Below are 19713 nucleotides of genomic sequence, written 5' to 3'. Positions count from 1 at the left end.
TAGGCAGGCTGAATGTAGTGTGGCTTACTGGCAATCTTCTTTTTTTTTTATTCTAATGATGTAAATGCAAACAGTTGTTGAAATCCTCATGGGACTGTGGATGATGTACCAAAACATCAGTTTCATGTCTTACAGTGTAAAATCTATGAGGAAATGGAACCTGCTCTAAATAATGACACTTCTGCCATACCGCCAAAGATCAATGAACTGAGATTGAGAAAGGGTTTTATGTAACATGCTTTAGGGCTCTTTTTGTACATTTTGAGTTAGAGACTTCTTGCTTGTGTAATAAATGTCATTCCAAAGAAAATGTTGCAGTCGGTTATGATGTTATACGCCTCATATTTACTGTGAAATCTGTCCAGATGAATGGTGCTGCTTTGTGATTTTCCAGCATCAGGTCACAACATTTTAGGTTATATGGGGAGGAGGAGCATTAAGTATTGAATTTTTGGATAAGGGTGAGAAAGAGGAAGACTGAAATGGTTATTTTGTTGTTTTTTGTTTGGATTTTTCCACACACCTCTGTCTCATCACACTAACAAACAGAGAGAAAGCGAGTATTTAAATAGAAATCTGTGAGAACACTTCAGGGGCCATGAAGCATATTGTGGGAGTTTATGTGTTCATTTTTTGTTAGAACGCAGTCTCTATGCTTGCTCTAAATACACCAAAGTCATAAACTACATGAGACTTAATTTTATTAAAAATGAATGAGATCTTGATTCCCAATTATTGACACCTGCGGTAGACACTGTACACTTGTTATCTTACTGAGGATTGATCTCTCCAGTGCCTCTGGCCTCAATTATGCATTAATTAAGGGATCTTGTTAATTCATTTGCAGTAAATCCTTAGATTAAGGTCTTAATATAGCTGTCATATTAAAGCAAATGTCACGACAGAGGACAGTAGATTTGTCTGTTGTGCACCCATTCTTATTAGTATATGGAGTTTGGTGACCTCACATAATTCCCTCTCCCAAATGCAACCTGTAGCTGAAGGACAACACCTGTGTGTGTGTGTGTGTGCGTGTGTGTGTGTGCAGGATTTTTAAATAAAGCTTTCAAAACAAACTACAGAATGGGTGATTTCCCCCTTGGCCACCTCCTAATCAATCAAACATCTTTATCTTTATTTCCTTCATTTACGATGTAGTTTACACTTTTGACCACTGGATGGCGTCGATGATACAGGATCCCTGTGAGGAAAACGCGGAAGTGTTCAAACATTGTTCCATCAGAGACGCCGTACAACAAACCTGCTACTCTGTTTTGGGACAATTATCCAGCCACTCTCACTCTGTAGCTCAGTTGCACAACTATTACTAGGTAAACGAATTACTTTAATGTTATAGAAGATTTAATGACATTAATTACACGCGCGGTGTATCGTCAGCGGCCGGGTTTTTGCACCGGGCAGCTAACATCTGTCTGGTAGCCCCGGTAGCTAGTTTGGTAACTGCTAACCCTGCTAGCTAAGTTAACAACGCAGTCTGTCATCTGTGTGTTTTATCCGACACAGTTTAGACTAACGCGCTGCTGTCGCGCTTTAGCTACATTTAGCTGCATTGTTTGACTGTCCTGTTATTTGGTCTTTAATTGTCAAACTTGCAGCGACTGTCATCTAGCAAAGCCGAGACGTATAGCTATAATGTAGACGTATAGATAATTTGACGTTTTGTCCTGTTGTTTGCCCGCAGATTGTGTGGTGGTTTTGACTCAAACATGACCTGCAGCCCACGCTTATGACCGACAGAGAGTCTCACATTTAGTAGGTCAATTTTAAAAGTAAGTATTGTTTCGATTAGACAGTCGTAGCAAATCTGGGTGCGTTTGATGGATCAGTTGTTATCCTGTTATTCTACAGGTTCCACACAGGGTGACCCATGCTTTCTGATGAGCTTGACTCCAAACCAGAGGTAATCTTGTCATCATTGTCATGCTCCATCTTTATAGCAGTTGCAGAAGACTTTGTTGTGAATTTGACTACTACATTAAACAAAACATGAGATCCATATCCTGACTGTCTCACTGTGCTTGTTTCTTTTCTCAGCTGCTGGTGCAGTTTGTACAGAACGCGTCCATCCCGTTGGTGCAGGGTCTGGAGGACTCGGAGTCCAAACACTCCTGCCTGCCGCTGCTGGCTCCAGCTGAGAGCTCACTGTGCAGCCAGCTGGAGCTCACAGGTCAGCAGCTGCCCACTGCTCTTGTCCTGTCCACCACAGGTCAAAATACTAGCAGCGGCATTCAGAGCGTAGTCATTTTCAGTGTTACTACATGTCACACGATGCCACTAGAGATGAATATTTAGCATTCAGTAATATTACTGTCTTCTTTGTTGTGAGCCACGCAGTTTACAGCTGTAGTGGAACAAGAATCCCACAAATGTTTGGCATCTCCTCTGTCAACAAAAAAGGTTGGGGATTTACAGGGTACCTCAGAGTATGTTGTTCATTGTGGTATCACAGTACAAATGATTTTACAAATTGTAGTCCAAAACGATATTCTCTGCTTTATCACTCTTATCTGTAATTGAAGAAGATTACATGAACAGTTCCACATTTAAAATGTCTGTAGTGAGGAAAGGCTACACCTCTTCCACCACAGTTTCTGAATCTTTTAAATATCTAAATATTAAAGTTAATGTTTTTATAATATCTATGTATCAAATGACAAATATGAAGACAATGAGGGTTGCTTGAAGTCATGAACCTACATAGAATTGTCTGCAGCTCCCCTCAGCTTTACGGAGCTTTATAGTGAGTTTAAGCTCATTGTTTAGCCGTACGGCCCACAACTTTACTGCTTTGGTTCACTCTCACCACTCTCAAAGCGTCGGTTTCGGCTGCAGCAGGCAGCTGTTTTCATAGAAAAACTCTAAAAACCCTCTGTGCACTACCTGCTCAGCACCAAACGGCAGAAAGACACAGTTAGCAACTAGCTGGTGAACATAGTGGAGCTAAAGAGCCAGATATTTCCCTCAGGAGCTGGCAGAGACCAAAAACAGAGTTGAAAGAGGGTGAATATTGGACGTGATGATATGTCAATGTTGCGTTCACAACTTATTGCAGGTTTAAAGTTGAATAGTCAATTATTAGAAAAAATCCACAATCCAGAGATTTTTTTCATCTGCATCTTGACCTAGTTCTGTATCAAAATGCAGAAGTGATAGACAGTCAATGAATACCATGTGTCACATTTTATAAATTCAAGTGCATTAGTCCATGACAAAATTGTAATACGTGCAAAAGTGCCCATTTTGCAATGTTAAGAAAAGGTTTAAACAATCTGTGGATCTGAATACCTGCACATTTTTGTATGTGTACAGTTTTGCAATGTTGTAGGTTAGTTTATATTCTTCACGTTTCACAACATCCCCATGCCCTTTTTAGATTTGGATTATTGTTGCATTGCTTTTATCCCTGTGTTATTAAATTCAGCTCTGACAAGCTCCACCTGACTTTTCTATGAAAAATAGCATTATTATGTCTAGCTCTTAACCCCAGAAAAGCTCATCACTTGCTTAAGATACTTCAGCATCCATAGTTTTTCTGTTTGTATGGACAGATCCCCACTTATGATACATTGTGTCTATGATTTGGCTGTGTGTGTTTATGTGTTAATTCCCTGTAAATCCACATTTAACAGATGGAACTAATCATGAATATTGGGTGTATATATATATATATATATATATATATATATATTAAAATACCCCTGGAGCTTTCTTGTGAGAAAACACAGATATGTTTATATTCAGTGTTTCTTACCAATTTGCATTGTGTACATCCTTGAAGCCTTATAAATGTGTTGAATACATATTTTTGCTCATTGCATCATTACATCATTACATCGCTGTGCACGTATTGTACCTGCTAAACAGTATAAACCATAGTTTGATTATTTGGGGTGTTCATTTGTTGATATCATGCAGGGTTTTATTTAGGACTAAAACTACCAAACACTGTTTTTTCTCCTCAGATGGAGGCCTGAGCCATGAGCCTGAGAGTTCTCCCTCCCTGTCGGAGTTTGGAGGTGTGTCAGAGCGAAGCCCGTTAGTGGTCCAGACACACTCTCATGCACGGGCCTCCCCCAGCCCCCCACCCATCCTCCATGACCTACAACAGTCAGACAGCACTTCTTACGTCCTACTGAACCTTGCAAAAGGTAAAGGAACCCTGAAATTTACACCTACCATGCACCGGGTAGTCTATGCGTTTACTTAGCTGAATGTTAGTAGTGTTGATAACAGTTCATTGGTGTTGTTTTCCCTATGTTGTTACAATTGATCGAAAAAATTATTATTATCAATTGATAATAAAAAATAATAATTGGGTGCCGCACTAACAGATGCGATAACATTATTCTTTTTAAGAGTGAGAAGTTTTACATTGGAAGTCTAAATCTGATCTTGTGTCCGTACCTTGTGTCTCACACGGCTCCTGATTCTGCACACAGCGCTAAAAAGGAATTGGGTGACACATTTTCATGAAGAAAACTGAATTATTTTGGCTGGGAGAAATGATCCTTGGCAGGCACATTTTCGTGGTTCATCAGCCCCCTTGGCAAGAGAGCCAAAAAATTAATTTTGCTCCCTTGACATACACCTTTTGTGCAGTGTGCTGTGTTCTGTCTGTGACTCAGTGATTGATGTGAAGGACAGAAAAGACTTTTCAGTGGACGGAATCACTTTCTGTCTATTGTTACGTTAAATTCAAATCCCGAATAAAGAGGGATTTTTTTTTAACGTGTTTATGTGCTTTTTCAATGTGTCTGTTGGCCAACATCCTCTCTGCCTTTCAGAATAAAGCCATAACATTAAAACCAAAATTGCTGAGCGCGATGGGAAGACAATAATGAATTCAGAAATGTGACCTGGAGCGGCTCAGGCCGTTGATGATCTAGCGGAATTTTTCATTGGCCTTGAATTTCTTCTTTCACGGTGATTCTCCTCTCGTCTTTTTCTTCCCTCTCAGGCATCACAGCCTCCTCAGAGTCCCTGATCTTCGCCGCAGATGGCGCCGGGGACGATGACGACGAGGGGGTCTCATCGGGAGACTATGGGATAGATGGCAGTGCTCCCTGGTATCTGCGGGTACAGGAGCTGGCGCACGACAGCCTGATTGCCGCCACGCGGGCACAGCTTGCGAGAGATGCCAAGGCCAGCCAGGACGCCAGAGCCGCAAGTGTCGGCAACGGTAAAGTCAATTAGTCTCATCAACACAAGCAAAAATTGTTTTAGAGGTCTTTCACACTGGAAAGTAAAGTCAAACAGGCTCTTCATCAGAATTACAGCCCGCTGCATTACAGCCCGCTGCATTACAGCCCGCTATCTGTGATGTAATGTCAAGTTTAAAGAAAATCAAAATGAAATGAAGCCTTTGTTTGGGAAGCAGCACGTTTCTATGGTAAAAGAAAATCAGCTGGTATTCTTGTGGCAGGCGTCAAAGACAGAAAGAAGAGAAATGAGGTCAAATGTAGTGAAATTAGCACTGGCTGAAACACTAATTATAAGTCTGTAAATCAAAATACATTTTTAGCTCTGTCTACATGGATTTACAAGTCTGCCAATATCCAGTGGAGTTTGTAAATGCCACATTATGTGATCATCATTTGTTGTGCTGTGTCTGTGGTGATTTTAATGTGCGTTTAAAATAGATAGGCTTCATAGAGGGAGAGAGGCTGCAGTGATCAGGAAGACAAGACAGGGGAGAGGACACACAGGTGAGCAGGTAAACAAGCCATCTGGAAAATGTTGTATGAAGGGTAATAGACCAGCTGATGGTTCGACATTATGGAAACTATGCTAATTAGCTTTCTTACCAAGAAAGATGAGAAGATCAATGCCACTCTTAGCTGTGCTAAATATGATAGCACAGAGACATAAGATATCCCCCAGCAGCTGGTTAGCTTAGCTTAGCACAAAGACGGGAAACGGGCGGGAAAGCCAGCCAGGCTCTGTCCAAAGGTAAAAACAATCCATCTGCCAGCACCACAAAAGCTCACTAATTAATGTTATATGTTGTTTTGTTTGTAGAATTAAACATTAGTGATGGCTGACACTTAGTGGAATCTGTTGCTTACTTAGTTAAATGACTTTAATCTCAACTGGAAAGCTCTCTGCTCTGATGTACTGTTGACCCACACCAGGAGTCAGGACTACATCACAGCCCAGTTTCACTTACCCCCACAGGCTGCCTGTTAGATAAAGATTTTACCCATGACATCGAAAGGCACTATGACTCCTTGCTACATCTCTGATCTTTGAACTCCCTCTGAGCCGAATTGCAGCCAGAGGTCCTGGTTAGAAAAGTGTTATGAGAGTGAAGTTTATTCCCGTCTCTGCCCACTCCTGGTTTATTTCCTCCCATCCCAACCTCGATCTGTTTTTACATGGTTTATGATCCTCTACGTAAATGCTCCTTCATTGCACGTGCTGTTTCTGTTTTAATGCTTTCTGCGCATTGTCTTAACCGTCTTTATAACTATGTGTCGAAAAGCTGCTGTATTTTGACACATGGTGGTTGAATAAATAGTTTTCCCACAATTTTTTACTTAAGCAATATTGAAAACTGGGCGTTTTTTGGCTGACCTCAGTTAATCATGTAGCCTATTTTAAGTTCAGATGGACTCTCTTACCTCCTTATGATTTCTCCACATTTATCCTTGACCTCATTATATTTCTATTACAAACAGTTAGCAAAGGAAAACTTTGTGGATCTGGTATTCTGATGTCTTTTGATATGATCTCCAAAGACCAAAAATGAAGTGTTTTACACATAGTAGCACATTGCAAAATATAATGTCTTCTTCTGATCTAGTGTACCAGTAAAGAAGGGGCTCGAAATACTTTATACATTGTTGAATAAAATGTCTGCAGCAGACTGTAACTGGTTTCATTGTGGGACTAAAATGCCACAATCTGAGCCAGTGTAATGGCTGCCCTCCCACTAACTCGCATTAGATTAAACAAGTTTCCTTCAGCGTTGGGGTATCAGTTATAGGTGCATTACTGCTGACATGCTGCAAGCAAAATTGGACCTGTTAAAGGCATTCAAAGCGGGGAGTCCGAGTAGGTGAAAAGGGAGTGATTGCATTCAGCTTCAGGTTGTTTTCTTTTGGCTGCAGTTGTTCAGCAGGTCTCAGTCAGTACCCAATGATTAGCTTTTATACAGCCGGGGCCCCAGAGGCCAGCCACCTGGCACTCCAGGATTGTTTTCTGCTCAACCCCGCTCACTTTCCTCTTCTGGTTGCCTAGGTGACCACACACACGGTTCGACAGCGGACGGGGACAAGCGAGAGCTGCCGTCTCGGACCAGCCGCCCCCTCTCCAAGCAGATCCTCCGCTGCTCGTTCGAGGGTTGCTGCAGGACGTTCACCTGGCCGGCTCATCTCAAATACCACCTCAAAACACACAGGTAACACATCACGCACACACAGCGAGGGAGGATAATGGATCCAGGCAGCAGTCCCGACAAGATGCTGTTGGCAAAGCCTGTGCAAATCCTGGCTAATGTGGACACATTTGCCAAATTGAAAAATAATAATGCAAGCTTGCTACAAGTTATTACACACTTTTAAATATCATACGTGCAATCAAATCTTTGCTGTTAATAGAAAGTTCCAAGCCTTTATTGCCTGTAAAACCAAAAAGCAACAGATATTTGAAGTCTTAAAGGTATCACGTTAAAGTGCTTCTGTTGCCTGTGCATGAAAATTGTGCCCAGTCCACCATTTATATAAACCTGATTGAGTGCTGTATGTACAAAAAAGACCTACAAATAAAGAAAACCAATTTGAATAATTTTCACAGATTTCATCACATTTTGACACCTTCATTAACTACAACAAAGCTCATAATATCACTGTCAAAGGCGTTTATTGTATAATGCTGGAGAAATCCAAGTACATGCTAATGAAATAGTTCATCTTGTCATCTTTTCTTGGCTTTTGAAAGATAAGTGGTACAATTAGTGTTGGGTTCAATCATAAAGTATGAGACAGGTGTGTTGGATGAGAGCTGCAAAGATGTTTCACAGCTAAGTCGAAAGAGTGATCGCACAGTGTTTTCCACAGGTTGTTTGTGGACAGAGCAGCTAAACAGGTGGAACACAGCTGAGAAAGAAGTGTGTACTTGAACTGCAGGGGCTCTCTTGACATCCGTGTAGGAAATCTATTTGTGGTTGCCCCGTCTGACCTTGTGGCGGGCCGCTGCAAGTGAATAGCGTGCACAGGAGACACACCGAGGCTTGTTTGTTTGATTTATCTCGGCTCCCAGGAACGACCGAATGTTCAGGTGTGGCGCTGAGGGCTGCGGGAAGAGCTTCTACGTGCTGCAGAGGCTGCAGGTTCACATGAGGACTCACAACGGCGAGAAGCCCTTCATCTGCAAGGAGAAGAACTGTGGCAAGAAGTTCACCACTGCTGGAAACTTGAAGAACCACAGACGTACACACACAGGTGGGGAGCGGGAGATAGCCGCGTATAAAAGCCCAAACACGCTGGAAGCTATGACTGACTCAGGCCATTTGACTCTGCTCATTTAATGCTTCCTTGGTGCAGTCAAGGCTGGAGATTTGAAGAGTCAGCAGCACTGGCGCCTCCATTTCACTGCTGCAATGAGTAACAGTACTGTCATATTTTATTTAGGGTGACATTAAGATTTTTGATGGCCTGTTCCACAGGCTGCTTCTTCTATCGAGGGACCAGTTAGCAAACCAGCTACACTATACAGTGTTTATATTTTGTCTATACGTCTGGAAGAACAGCTTTCTATGAGCTATAATATCCACTCAGTTGGATGAAATTATATTACATTTTTTAATGTTCGTGTGCGTCAAAATAGCTCAGCTGTCACCATGGGTTCAATAAACAACAAAAAAGCTGCATTCTACACTTCCACAGTGCTTTGGGCCATTGAAATCACTTTGAACATATTCTGCAATGATGAGTTTAATACATTAAGTCTTTATATTGTGTGTGTGTGTGTGTGTGTGTGTGTGTGTGTGTGTGTGTGTGTGTGTGTGTGTGTGGCTGCTTCCAGGAGAGAAGCCTTTTCTGTGCGAAGCAGATGGTTGTGGGCGATCCTTTGCAGAGTATTCCAGTCTACGAAAACACATGCTCGTACATTCTGGTGAGTGAGACAGAGTTTACAGCTGTGCAGCTGAGCCCCTTTTTTTGTACTTAGTGCACTACAGATATAGCATATCATCATGTACCAATTCAGATGGGATCACAGCAAGATAGTACATCTCTTTGTGTCTGTTGTGTTTCCCAGGTGAGAAGCCTCATCACTGTGGGATCTGTGGGAAGACTTTCTCTCAGTCCGGCAGCAGAAACGTCCACATGAGGAAGAGGCACGGAGAGGAGGGGCTCAGTGGTGAAAGCAGAGAAACAGGTCTTTCTCACTCACATTATATTTTTCACACACACACACAGTGCAGTAGGTGGTTATGCTAATCCATGGATTATGTAGCTTCAAGCAGCCCATACATTTTAAAATGTGCATAGAGGTGCTGTTGGTTTAAGTTACATTTAGGGACAATTCTTGAATAATGAATGACTTCTAGTGCTTAAAAATTTATCATTGAAATTTTTATTCTTCTGGGTCAGTAGCTGAATTGTTTCAGACTGCACATATCTCTGGAAAAGCAGAGACAGCACAACTCTACTGCAGAAATAAGCCTGTTAGGCGTCGTCGTGATGGGGTCAGATTCGCCTGAAAAGTATGTAATCGCCAAGTTAAAATGGCACAGTATCTCAAATTCATGTCTTCAAGCTCCTCTTGCTTCACTCAAATGTCTTTTTACCATCATCTTACAAATTACTGCGATAAATGAGTGGACACTTGAATAAGTCTCCCACTGCAACTGTAGAAAATTCACTCCTGCTTCTATTCTTAGTATCAGTTTCAGTACCTCTTCAGATTAAAGGCGTCTCTCAACAAGCTCTTTACATTCCAACATATTGTCTAATTGTACAAAATCTGCTTAAATTATTAATTTTTTTGCATGAAAAAATGAGAGCAGACAGAGTATTTGCCTCCTTGTCACTTTTCTGTATCAGTAGGAAGCACCGCAGCTGAATCACCACAGGAAACGCTGCCAAAGCTCTAATTATAAACAGCAGATTTATTCGGGTCGGCCTCCCCAAAGAGGCTGGTCTTTTGTAAAAGCAGAGCAAAGGAAGATGCAGCTTCACAACAGAGGGGTAGTTTCTGTGTTATTTATACCACATGAATTATTAAACCTTCTTATGTTGGAACAACTTCAGTCATAAAAACAAAACAAAAAAACATTTTCACGTAAGCGTCAAACGGTTACTTAAAGTTAGTAATAATGAGCAGGTTTCAGTTTTGAACACTGATGTCTCAGTCTTGCAGGAAGTTGTTGGCTGTCCTATGGAGATCGAGTGTGTGTGTCGCTCTCCCTTTCATACTTCTTTCATGTTGAGGGGTGGTAATTCAGCAGAAGTTTGTTGTGTGTTTGCGACTGACAGGAGAGGCTCTGACACAGAGCAGCCTGCTGGAGGCAGACGGCGAAAATGGAGACGGTATGGTCACCATGACAACAACCGTAGAGCCCATGAATCTTCACCACGCCATGCTGAGGTCACCAGGTAGGCGGCAAAACACAATACACGGAGGGTGGACGAAATAACTAAACATCTCACACAATAGCAAAACATAATGCAGTGAAGCTCACAGTTAATGTCGGAGGTGTTGTTGATGTCCTGTTTAGTGTTTTTCAATCATGGCTCGTGACAGTCCAGCTTTCTTGTTTCCCTAAAGTTGTCTCGACTTCAGGCAGCAGCTTTCAGGCCTCTGTGCACTGTAACTGTGCAGTTTGCTTATGTTGCCTTGAAAATGCTTATGATATTAAAATGGTGATTGTAAAAGTTGAAACGCAGAGCTTGCTCTACTTAATATGACTCAGCAGTGTAATTGCCTTTCGTAATGGTGATTTAGAATAGCTGCTGTCTGGGTTTCTGATGAATCTGTTGCAAACACAAAATGATGTAACGTGACGAGAGTCACACCAATAAATTTTTTTTAAAAAAACCCCAAAACATTAGTTTAGCAGTATCTTCATCTCTTCAACATTGCCAACCAGCTTATAAATTACACATTTGTACACAGAGTATGCGTCACGCCAGCTCGTAGATTCAGGATGAACCTTTAAGTTCAGTCAGAGTTCAGTCGAGACCTCCGTCAGTCTCAACGAACAGCAACTTAACTGGTATTTACCCATGCTGTGTCATTTCGTCCACCCCTGTAGTAGCATGTGCCCACGGCTAAAGGGTTATTCAATACGAGTGTTTTGTTTCATACATTATACTATGGTAACATGAGTTTTGCATATATAAATATTGGGATATATAGCATATAGCCCAACTCTAAGCTGGTTCCTCAAAACCACACTTGTTTGAAATTGTTCCCATTTGTCAGAGCTTAAACAAGTCCATATGTGATGCCTGAATACTGTTATTCTGAATACTTTATAGGCTCAGTATTACATGGGTATCTTTGCATGTCCTTCAATTTTTCCTAAATTGGCCAAATGTATTATTAGTGTGTGTTTCATCCCATAATGTCTGTAGGTGCGTACAGATTGACATGTGTCATGCTACCCGGTGGTTTCTCTTTGAACTTGTCTTTGTCCCTCCCTCCAGGCTCTGCAGACTCGGTGGTCGTTCTCTCTCAGCCACATGAGTTGGTGACCATGACGACCGAAGGCCATGCATATGGAGAAGATGTGGTGGCGCTGCTGTAGTCCGCCATCATGAAAAATGTCACACACTGCCTATTTCAGCAGCACTAGCTTGACCGCCACAGCGGACTAAACATAGACATCTATTTGTAAATAGATTAATCACTGACCTTCACCCCTGTAGATATTTGTAATTAGCGACCAATGATGGTTTTATTTTGACAAGTGTGAAATGGCAAAGTTTGTAAACAACCTTCTTTCCTCAAGTTTTTGAAAACAAATGCTCCCAAAGAAATACTGAGACGGGTTTAAAAGTTTATGAAAATATAATGACCATGCATTGATATGTGCATTATCATTGTAAACAGAAGTCTGAGGTTGAAATGCAGTGATGATATTCTCTAATGGAAAATGAGTCCCATGATTGACTGTCAAATTTAAATGTACCGGACACGTGTATACCCCTTTATCCTCATTACTAATTACAAAACACTTGACATTAAAAACTGCTAAAGCACAGTATATCACATTGCTGCATGTAAACACAACCTAACGAGCCTGAGTAAAACACAAACAAACTGTGTATCCAGTAATGCCCAAAGTTGCATTAACTGAGTGTGTTATTGGTGACATCCTTCACTCAAATGTCAACCTCCAGTGCTTCACTTGCTCTCTGAGTAAGGCAACACATTGCTCATTTACAACTCAATATATTAACACTTGAGAATAATTGCTTTTTAAAAAGGAATTGAGAATTACTCATGAGGTTAGTTCTGCCCTTATGAAACAAACTGCAGAGGCCTGGGGCCTTTTAGATAAGGTAGTGCACATTACTGGTGTTTGTTATTGAGCACCACCTAATTCAGCAGTTTGTTCCTTCCTTCTCCTCAGTGGATCTTCAGGTTGTGGAAGTGGTCCAACGTGGCGCCCAAAGCCCAGCTTGCCTCCACGTTGTACACTTTCTTGGTCAACTAGGAGGGGGGAAAAAAACCCCCGACACCAAATCACTCAAATGCCTTTTGTATTTATTGAAATAAAAAAAGTAACAGAATTTGTGTGTACAATTTCCTTTTTGTATTCACTTTATATGAGGTCTGGGACTGTGTCAAAGTATGCACTACTTTTTCAAATATTATGTTTTTTTTTCTTTTTACAAATGTCAGGGGTGACAAATATCCATCTTTGCCATTACTGATGAGTCATGGTCTCTTTATCTAGGGCTATTTTAATGTGAGTTAATAGCTTATGATTCATACAAAGCTAAGTCTGCGCTACACAACTTTAAACATGAGTAGTTGATATTATAATGCCTCGCAACTTTAAAAAAAAAGTTCCTTCCTGTTTATTCCTTCTGTTGCGTCCTTTAGAAGCAAGGCCATAGACCCTATTGATTGTGTTGTGTGATGCCGCCCCACCTGCAGTACTGTGCTCTCCTTGAAGCCAAACCCATCCTTGAGCAGACACGTGATGTAGGCCATGTCCATACACAGGAAAGGACTGATGAGAGGGTACTTGGCCATCTTATTGCACACTGAGCAGACAAAAGGGGAATCATGCCTGTTAGGTTGGACAATCAGTCATCTGTATTCTGCTGAGAGGATGAGGGCAGGATTTCAGATAGCAGCGAGGACATAAATCCAGACGATTGAGACGCACACTGTGTCTCAAGTACGGGGAGCTGCACTTCTGTCATAGTAAGGATGCATTGCTTTGCCCAGCTCACCCTCTTTAGCTCTCTTCTTGAAGTCTCTGACCTCCAGCATCCCTCCTCGGGCCACATCTGCAACAGAGGGCGATTGGGGTTATCTTCCTCACATTTAAAATGCTATACCATTCATTAAGAGAGCAGCTGTACATGCACATTTCCATAATACTAATAACAGAGCGTGTGCCCTTTCAGCTTGGACTGGCAGAGGATAGCAATTTATCTAATAGCTACACACCTATAGCTCGTCAAACCCGCTGAGACAGGTGTAGATGACTCACATTTTCCTGCTCCTGTCTAGCATTGGAATGGGTAGTAACGTTCTGCTGGGTCTGTATAATTATGTAAGGTGTGTATGAGAGTGTGTGCTCTAACCGATAAGGCCTGCATCCACCGCTCTGTCAAAGTAATAGGAGAATGCATAGAAAACATTGTTGTCTTCCAGCTCATACGGCTGATGAATAATCCCCTTCACCACCTTAAGTACCTCCTGATAACAAAGCTTGTATCCTGCATAACCTAGAGAGGAAACAGAGACAGCAGCATAAATGATGCATCTCTCAGACAAAATGACGCGTAATTCAACGAAGTCTCTACTCAACATTAGAGACTTATACTTTAAGTAAAGATGATCTTACCATCTGGGTCTCCGCTCACTTGATAGGTCAGCCCTCCAAAGCTCCATTCATCCCTGAACTTCTTTGGCAAGCAGTGACTTTTGAAAACCCGCCACTCCAACCCTGCGAGAGCACAGACGTTACTCGTTTTAAATCTTGGCTCAACAGCTTCACACCTGGTCACCATAGTCTGAGACTGACTGGAGCACTCAGGATAGTCACTAACACAATTATCTCCGAAGCCCTTCTGTGATTAATCTCAGGGTCTCACTTGAATTGTTTATTAGAAAGAGAGACTTGAAGTACATCCCACAAAAACATCTTTCTCTCGTTGCCTCCTTTGCACAGTATTTGGAGAAATGGGCAAGAAGAAAGAAAAAACACCCCAGAGAGCACATGGAAGAACTGACTCACTGTTGTGTCTCAGTATCCTGCAGAGACACGCTCACAGTGAACAACACTGACCCACAGCTAATGGCAATGGACCACCTTTTTCTCATGTACAGCACAGTACCTTCTGCACCCAAAGCGCCCAGTGTGGCCAGCCGCGCTGCCATCAGTCCATTTCCAAGGTAACTGGATGAAGTCAAAGGATTGTTATACACTTACAAAACCAACCAGGAACAGACATGTAACAAGTAAGTCATTCTGAAAATAGGCCAAACAAAAGCTCTGCCTGTTATTCACATCCCAATGACTAAACAGACAATTCAAGTTTTTCTAATGAAAAACAATTCTGAGTGTTACAAGTTACAACAACAACACAGTAGCATTTGTAACATAACTCATCAATACTGGAGGCCAAGAAAAAAAAATATGTATATGAAAATTACCTTGAATAGATATTAAATGAGGAACTGATTTGAAGCTATCACAAATAATTCAAATGTAGGATTACTCATGTTTTATAACACAAATCTGTCACCTGTGAGTGTACAATTCAAATGTTGAGTTGAAGATGTCAAATCTGGCAACATAATCAGCAACAGGAACACTTTCAATGGTTTTCTACAGTGGAAGATGAAAGACATAGTGGGTTACTAACCACTAAAGAGTTTAATTTGTACAGAAATCTCACATGCAAACAAACAAACTGACCCTCAGTTTTGGCAGGAACGTGATCTGCGTGGATCCTCCTCCCAGATCCAAGATTCCCACTGTCTCCCTGGTTTGTACCTTCAGGTGACCTGAAAACATTAATCCAGCAGCCACAACAGAGAAGAGTTAATCAGTTATAACTTAGATGCTATCTTCAAAAGGCCTATTTGACTCAGAATGTGCAACTCAAAAGAATAAAATCCCAACACTGAGCCTGATAAAGATCAGAGCGATCCCCCTTTAGGCAACAAAATCATAGTTGTATGCATTCAGCCTGTATTTGATAACGACGGTGTATAGTAAGACACTATGACAATTTCAGACACCAAGTTAAATTTGGAAATATAGCATGCAGACCATGTAGACATGAGTTTACAGTTCTCACCTGTCAGAAAGTTCACAGATATCCACGCCAGAACTCCTACATTAAAGAGATTATCAACAGAAAACAGTAATTTCAGGTGGAACCCATGAGTTCATTTTAGAAAAGCTGACGACAGATTTTCACAGAAATTACAATTGGTTGGCATAAACAAATACATGTGCAAACCCGCAAGTAAGAGCTATAATTAAAAAAAAAAAACAACAACACACATTTTCACCACATAATTACAGCCTTTTAAAAAGGTTACAACAACTTTGTGGTGAAGAGCAATTTCATTTTCTTAAGAGTCATTATAAAAGACAGCGATAATCTACTGCTATTTAGTTAAATGTCTGCCATAAAGTACTGCAGAGAACATGAGTGGCTGCGATAACTGACGAATGTGTTGCTTGTCGGGGAAGAGGGTGGGCAGACGCTACCTTCATTTGTGCCGTTCATTATGCTGACGCTGTCGTCTCGGACCAAAAAAGGAGATTCGTCAAACACATGTTGAACCTGTGGAGGAAGAAGAAGAAGAGAGGGAGGAGAGGCAGAATGAAAGAGAGACAGAGTAAGGGGTAGAGGGAGAATGAGAGCACGAAGGAGCCAAAGAAAGCAGCAGAGAAATGGCCTTAATGTTATCTACTGTAATGGTAGCTCATCCAGAGGTGCCCTCTGCTTGAAGGGATTAATTAATTCCCTCAGGGGGATTAATAAAGTATAACTTATCTTCCAAGGTGCCCCAGGGCCATCCATTACTATCTTATCCCCTCCACAAGAGCCTTCCACACTAAGCCCACACCACTCTGATAACAATACTTTTCCTCTTGTCTCTGCACCACCTGCCATAATACTGAAAATGTTCTATTCCTTTTCTGGCTAGGATAAGAGGTTCCACTTTCCCTTGAAAGTGTCGGACAATGTAGCGCCTAACAACTCCCCTATGATAAAAGAACTGCACTCTATTTTACAGAATCGTGGTATTGTATAAACAGTACCTCAGAGATCTCAATAGATCTCTTTTACCTGGTCCAGAAGAGCCTGGGCTTTCTCTGCGGCCAGCAGCCGGAGTCCAGCTGTGGCTCTGAGGACCACTGGAGTTCTCTTCCACTCCAGACGAGGCACAGTCTTCTTGGCCACCTTCAACAACATCCTCACTGTGTGTCCAGCCTTTAAAAACAAAGACAATGCTCACAACACAACAGCACTGCTCAGAGCTGTCTTTTGACGACAGGGTGATTGGTTAGAGTTGAGAAAACACTTGAAGTGTTACATATCAGAATGCTTGCATCTTCACATGTTTGTCATTTTTGCTTTTCTCACTTCCTACTTACTTTCATTAGCAATGTGACTCCCCGCAGAGGGAGGCTATTGGCAGTGTTTATGAATACAATAAAGAGCCAGCGGACCTTTTCCTTCAGCTCAATATAATTGATTAGATTTGACAATGAACTCACCATTTCAGGGGCGTCAGCATATGCTGACAAACCAGGCTTTGTAGAATGGAACATCTCATTGTCCAAAACAGGCAGCTCCGCTAAAAGATACAAGATCCACCCACATCAAATATGCAGCAGCTATTAAAAGCATTAAGAGGCCTAAATCTGCTTAGCATACATATGCAGAATTTATCCCCTTATTCAAAATGAGGCTTGTTGACTTGAATCTGACAAAATAGGATTATTGCTTAAAAAGTCAAGTATAACCTATGTCCCCTGAAGTGAAAATGTACAGCTTTACAGAAGAGAGAGGCTGTGAGGAATGAGGAAAAGCTGAGGAAAGGAATAGAGACGGGAAAACAGCCTTTTACTCTGCAGTTTGCATTGCAAATCAATTGATCTTTGTATTTCACAGGCCATGTAAATACATTACATCATACCCTTACTGTACATACACGTTATTTAACCTGCCTCTCATCCTGGATGCTGATATCATAAAATGAGTAAAAGAGCAGAAGGAAGCAGGTCCGAGTAATCTGACGATGAGAGACGATGTCCAGCTCTGCCCAGTATTACCTGAGTCACTCTGGATGAAGGTGTAGACGTGGATGCGTGTCCCAGTGCTCCCTGCATCAAACATCACTGCATAGAAGATGCGGCTGTGGTTTGCTGGCCGGCTGAGACTGGGAAGGATGCTCCCGATGCTGTTGGTCAAATCCAGGAGAGAGGTCTTGACCAGAGCTCGGCTCAGCCCTGCGACAGCGAGCAGGACCAGGAGTGGAAGTGGCACGGTGAGCTTCATCTTCACTCTGGAGAATCAGCAGAAGAACAACAGGCCTTTTTGTTACAGTAACGCTATCATTCTATTTAATTGTTTTGAACTCCTCAAAAAAAAGCAGCTTAAAGTGGTGCAGACTAGTTTCAGGAGATGTTCAATTATAGCATGACACGCAACAGAGGAGTAAGAAGCAATAGAGTTATTTACGCTGAGACATTTGACCACACCCCTCAGACTTTCAAACCAATCACAGAGACATATCCCAAAATTAACCTCTCTACCTGCTGAGTCAACTGCTTCAGTCAAAATTCACAATTTCGCCACGTGGACTTAAATTAGTGGACTTTAATCCTTTGGTCTTGATGTTCGATCAATACACGGCAACATGTCTCAACATCTCTCTACAAAACTCAGATATCTAATGTGAGGAATTATGATGTCTTAAAAGCCTCAGTCAGGCACTGCTCTGTGGGAAACCCCTGCTGAAACACTGTCACCCAGCTTGCATAGAAATTTAAGAGACAGAAGACATTTTTACTTGAGAAAGTTTGTCTGGAGCAAGAGCGAAAATTAATAGAAATGATACAACTGGACATGTGACTGAATCGATAAATGACTTCAGAGTTAAAATGACTGTCTAACAACTGGGCCCCCTAGCTGTTCCTTTATTCCTTTATTATTTATTTATCACTGAAATGTTTCAGAAGCTAAGTGGTGTCTATAAAGAAGAGTTATGACTATAGGTGAATTCCTCAAGGTTTTATTTGCCTATTGCTAAGTGTGTATGCTCCTCTGTGTGACTTTCAAAATGAAGCATGAGATCATTTTCCTTTGTGGCCTCATTTGAAGCTACGCTCTGCGAGAAAGATGCAAATACACCAGTCAAATGGTTTAGGAGATTAGGTGTAATCATGAACTTGTCATCTCATCGTGTGAGGAGTCACATGCCTCACCTCTCAATATGTGAGAAGAGCATGTATTAAAATAAATCTTCACAAGTCTGGCACTATGTACTGGTTTGATACACGCTGTATTACAGTATTCCTAGAAAACAAACTCGAGTTTGACTGTTATTAGGGTGTATTGTAGCTAGTTTAGCCTGCCTTTTTTAATAACTTAACAGCTGAGTATTAACTACTCGTTAGTCGTAGCCGGGTTTTAAATATCGAGCGTTACTGTTAACTGGCCGTCAACTTTCTGATGATAACGTTAACCCAAAAGGTAATATTATCCTCTCAACAGTGAATTATTTCCAGGTTTCTCACCTGGCTAATTTTACACTACACTGTGCCATATAGCAGAGGCAGTTAATATTGATGTCAGTGCAATAGAACTCGCAACAGTTAGCGTTAGCGTTAACTTTATTGACTGTAGCTTGGCTTCTCAGTAACGTTAACTATAGGCTAACTATGATAACTTTAGCTAGCATGACGGCTAGGCGGAGAAGTTTGTCAACAAGCTAATGTTAGTTAGCCAACACGGTACAGCGGGTTCCTCGAAGAAGCTGAAAGTGACACAAAACACCGAACAACACACCGTAAAGAATCAGTGGCTGACTTATTGGAGTGTTTTCTGGACGTTAAAACACACTCACCATGATGTCCGACGCGCTGCACTCGCGGCTGTCTCCTCGTGACGTCACCCGTGTTGTGATGAAGTTGTTTTCGGTCTCGTGCAGCGGCTCACCGGTGAAGGTCAGAATAAAACATGCTGACTACGAAACAGCCAGCCCACAAAGAACCATGCAACGCCTGTTCCGTCAATGGGAAACCCCGTCAGTGGTTAATTTTCTGCCAGCAGGAGCGTTATTTCTGGTGTTTACATTTCACAGGCAGTCAAAACAGTGGGATGTTTTCAGCAGCAAAATTATAGGCTGTGCATTGCTGACTCAGAATAACTCGAGTTCAAACATCATTGCCTACTACTCATCTGTGGAGTTCATTAGGCGTTAGTTTAGATCTGCACCTTCTTTACAACAAAACCAGAGGACCATGTCAACATA

At 41.7% G+C, this 19713-nt stretch overlaps 2 protein-coding genes across 2 annotated transcripts; one reads left to right on the top strand and one right to left on the bottom strand.

The window, feature by feature from the left end:
* The first annotated feature begins 1268 nt into the window (after nucleotides 1-1268).
* znf410 (zinc finger protein 410) lies at nucleotides 1269-12761 on the top strand. Its single transcript, XM_070925505.1, has 12 exons — nucleotides 1269-1331; nucleotides 1703-1790; nucleotides 1870-1921; nucleotides 2056-2188; nucleotides 3984-4169; nucleotides 4979-5200; nucleotides 7261-7420; nucleotides 8281-8462; nucleotides 9046-9135; nucleotides 9280-9399; nucleotides 10500-10619; nucleotides 11673-12761. Exons 3-12 carry the CDS (start codon nucleotides 1889-1891, stop codon nucleotides 11771-11773), a joined length of 1347 nt encoding a protein of 448 aa, XP_070781606.1. The 5' UTR covers nucleotides 1269-1331; nucleotides 1703-1790; nucleotides 1870-1888; the 3' UTR covers nucleotides 11774-12761.
* On the bottom strand, nucleotides 12014-19430 carry LOC139301970 (ectonucleoside triphosphate diphosphohydrolase 5-like). The gene is made up of 14 exons (XM_070925506.1): nucleotides 19306-19430; nucleotides 17510-17742; nucleotides 16952-17031; nucleotides 16521-16664; nucleotides 15935-16010; nucleotides 15516-15551; nucleotides 15131-15219; nucleotides 14958-15040; nucleotides 14547-14608; nucleotides 14054-14155; nucleotides 13791-13934; nucleotides 13434-13490; nucleotides 13126-13241; nucleotides 12014-12681 (listed from the first exon to the last, which is right to left on the bottom strand). Exons 2-14 carry the CDS (start codon nucleotides 17733-17735, stop codon nucleotides 12598-12600), a joined length of 1299 nt encoding a protein of 432 aa, XP_070781607.1. The 5' UTR covers nucleotides 17736-17742; nucleotides 19306-19430; the 3' UTR covers nucleotides 12014-12597.
* Nucleotides 19431-19713: the final 283 nt, after the last annotated feature.

This window comes from Enoplosus armatus, chromosome 19 (assembly GCF_043641665.1).
Source record: "Enoplosus armatus isolate fEnoArm2 chromosome 19, fEnoArm2.hap1, whole genome shotgun sequence".
In the NCBI taxonomy this organism is placed as follows: Eukaryota; Metazoa; Chordata; class Actinopteri; order Centrarchiformes; family Enoplosidae; genus Enoplosus; species Enoplosus armatus.
Note: the sequence above shows the minus strand (reverse complement) of the source record. Positions and strands in the feature narration are given on the sequence as shown.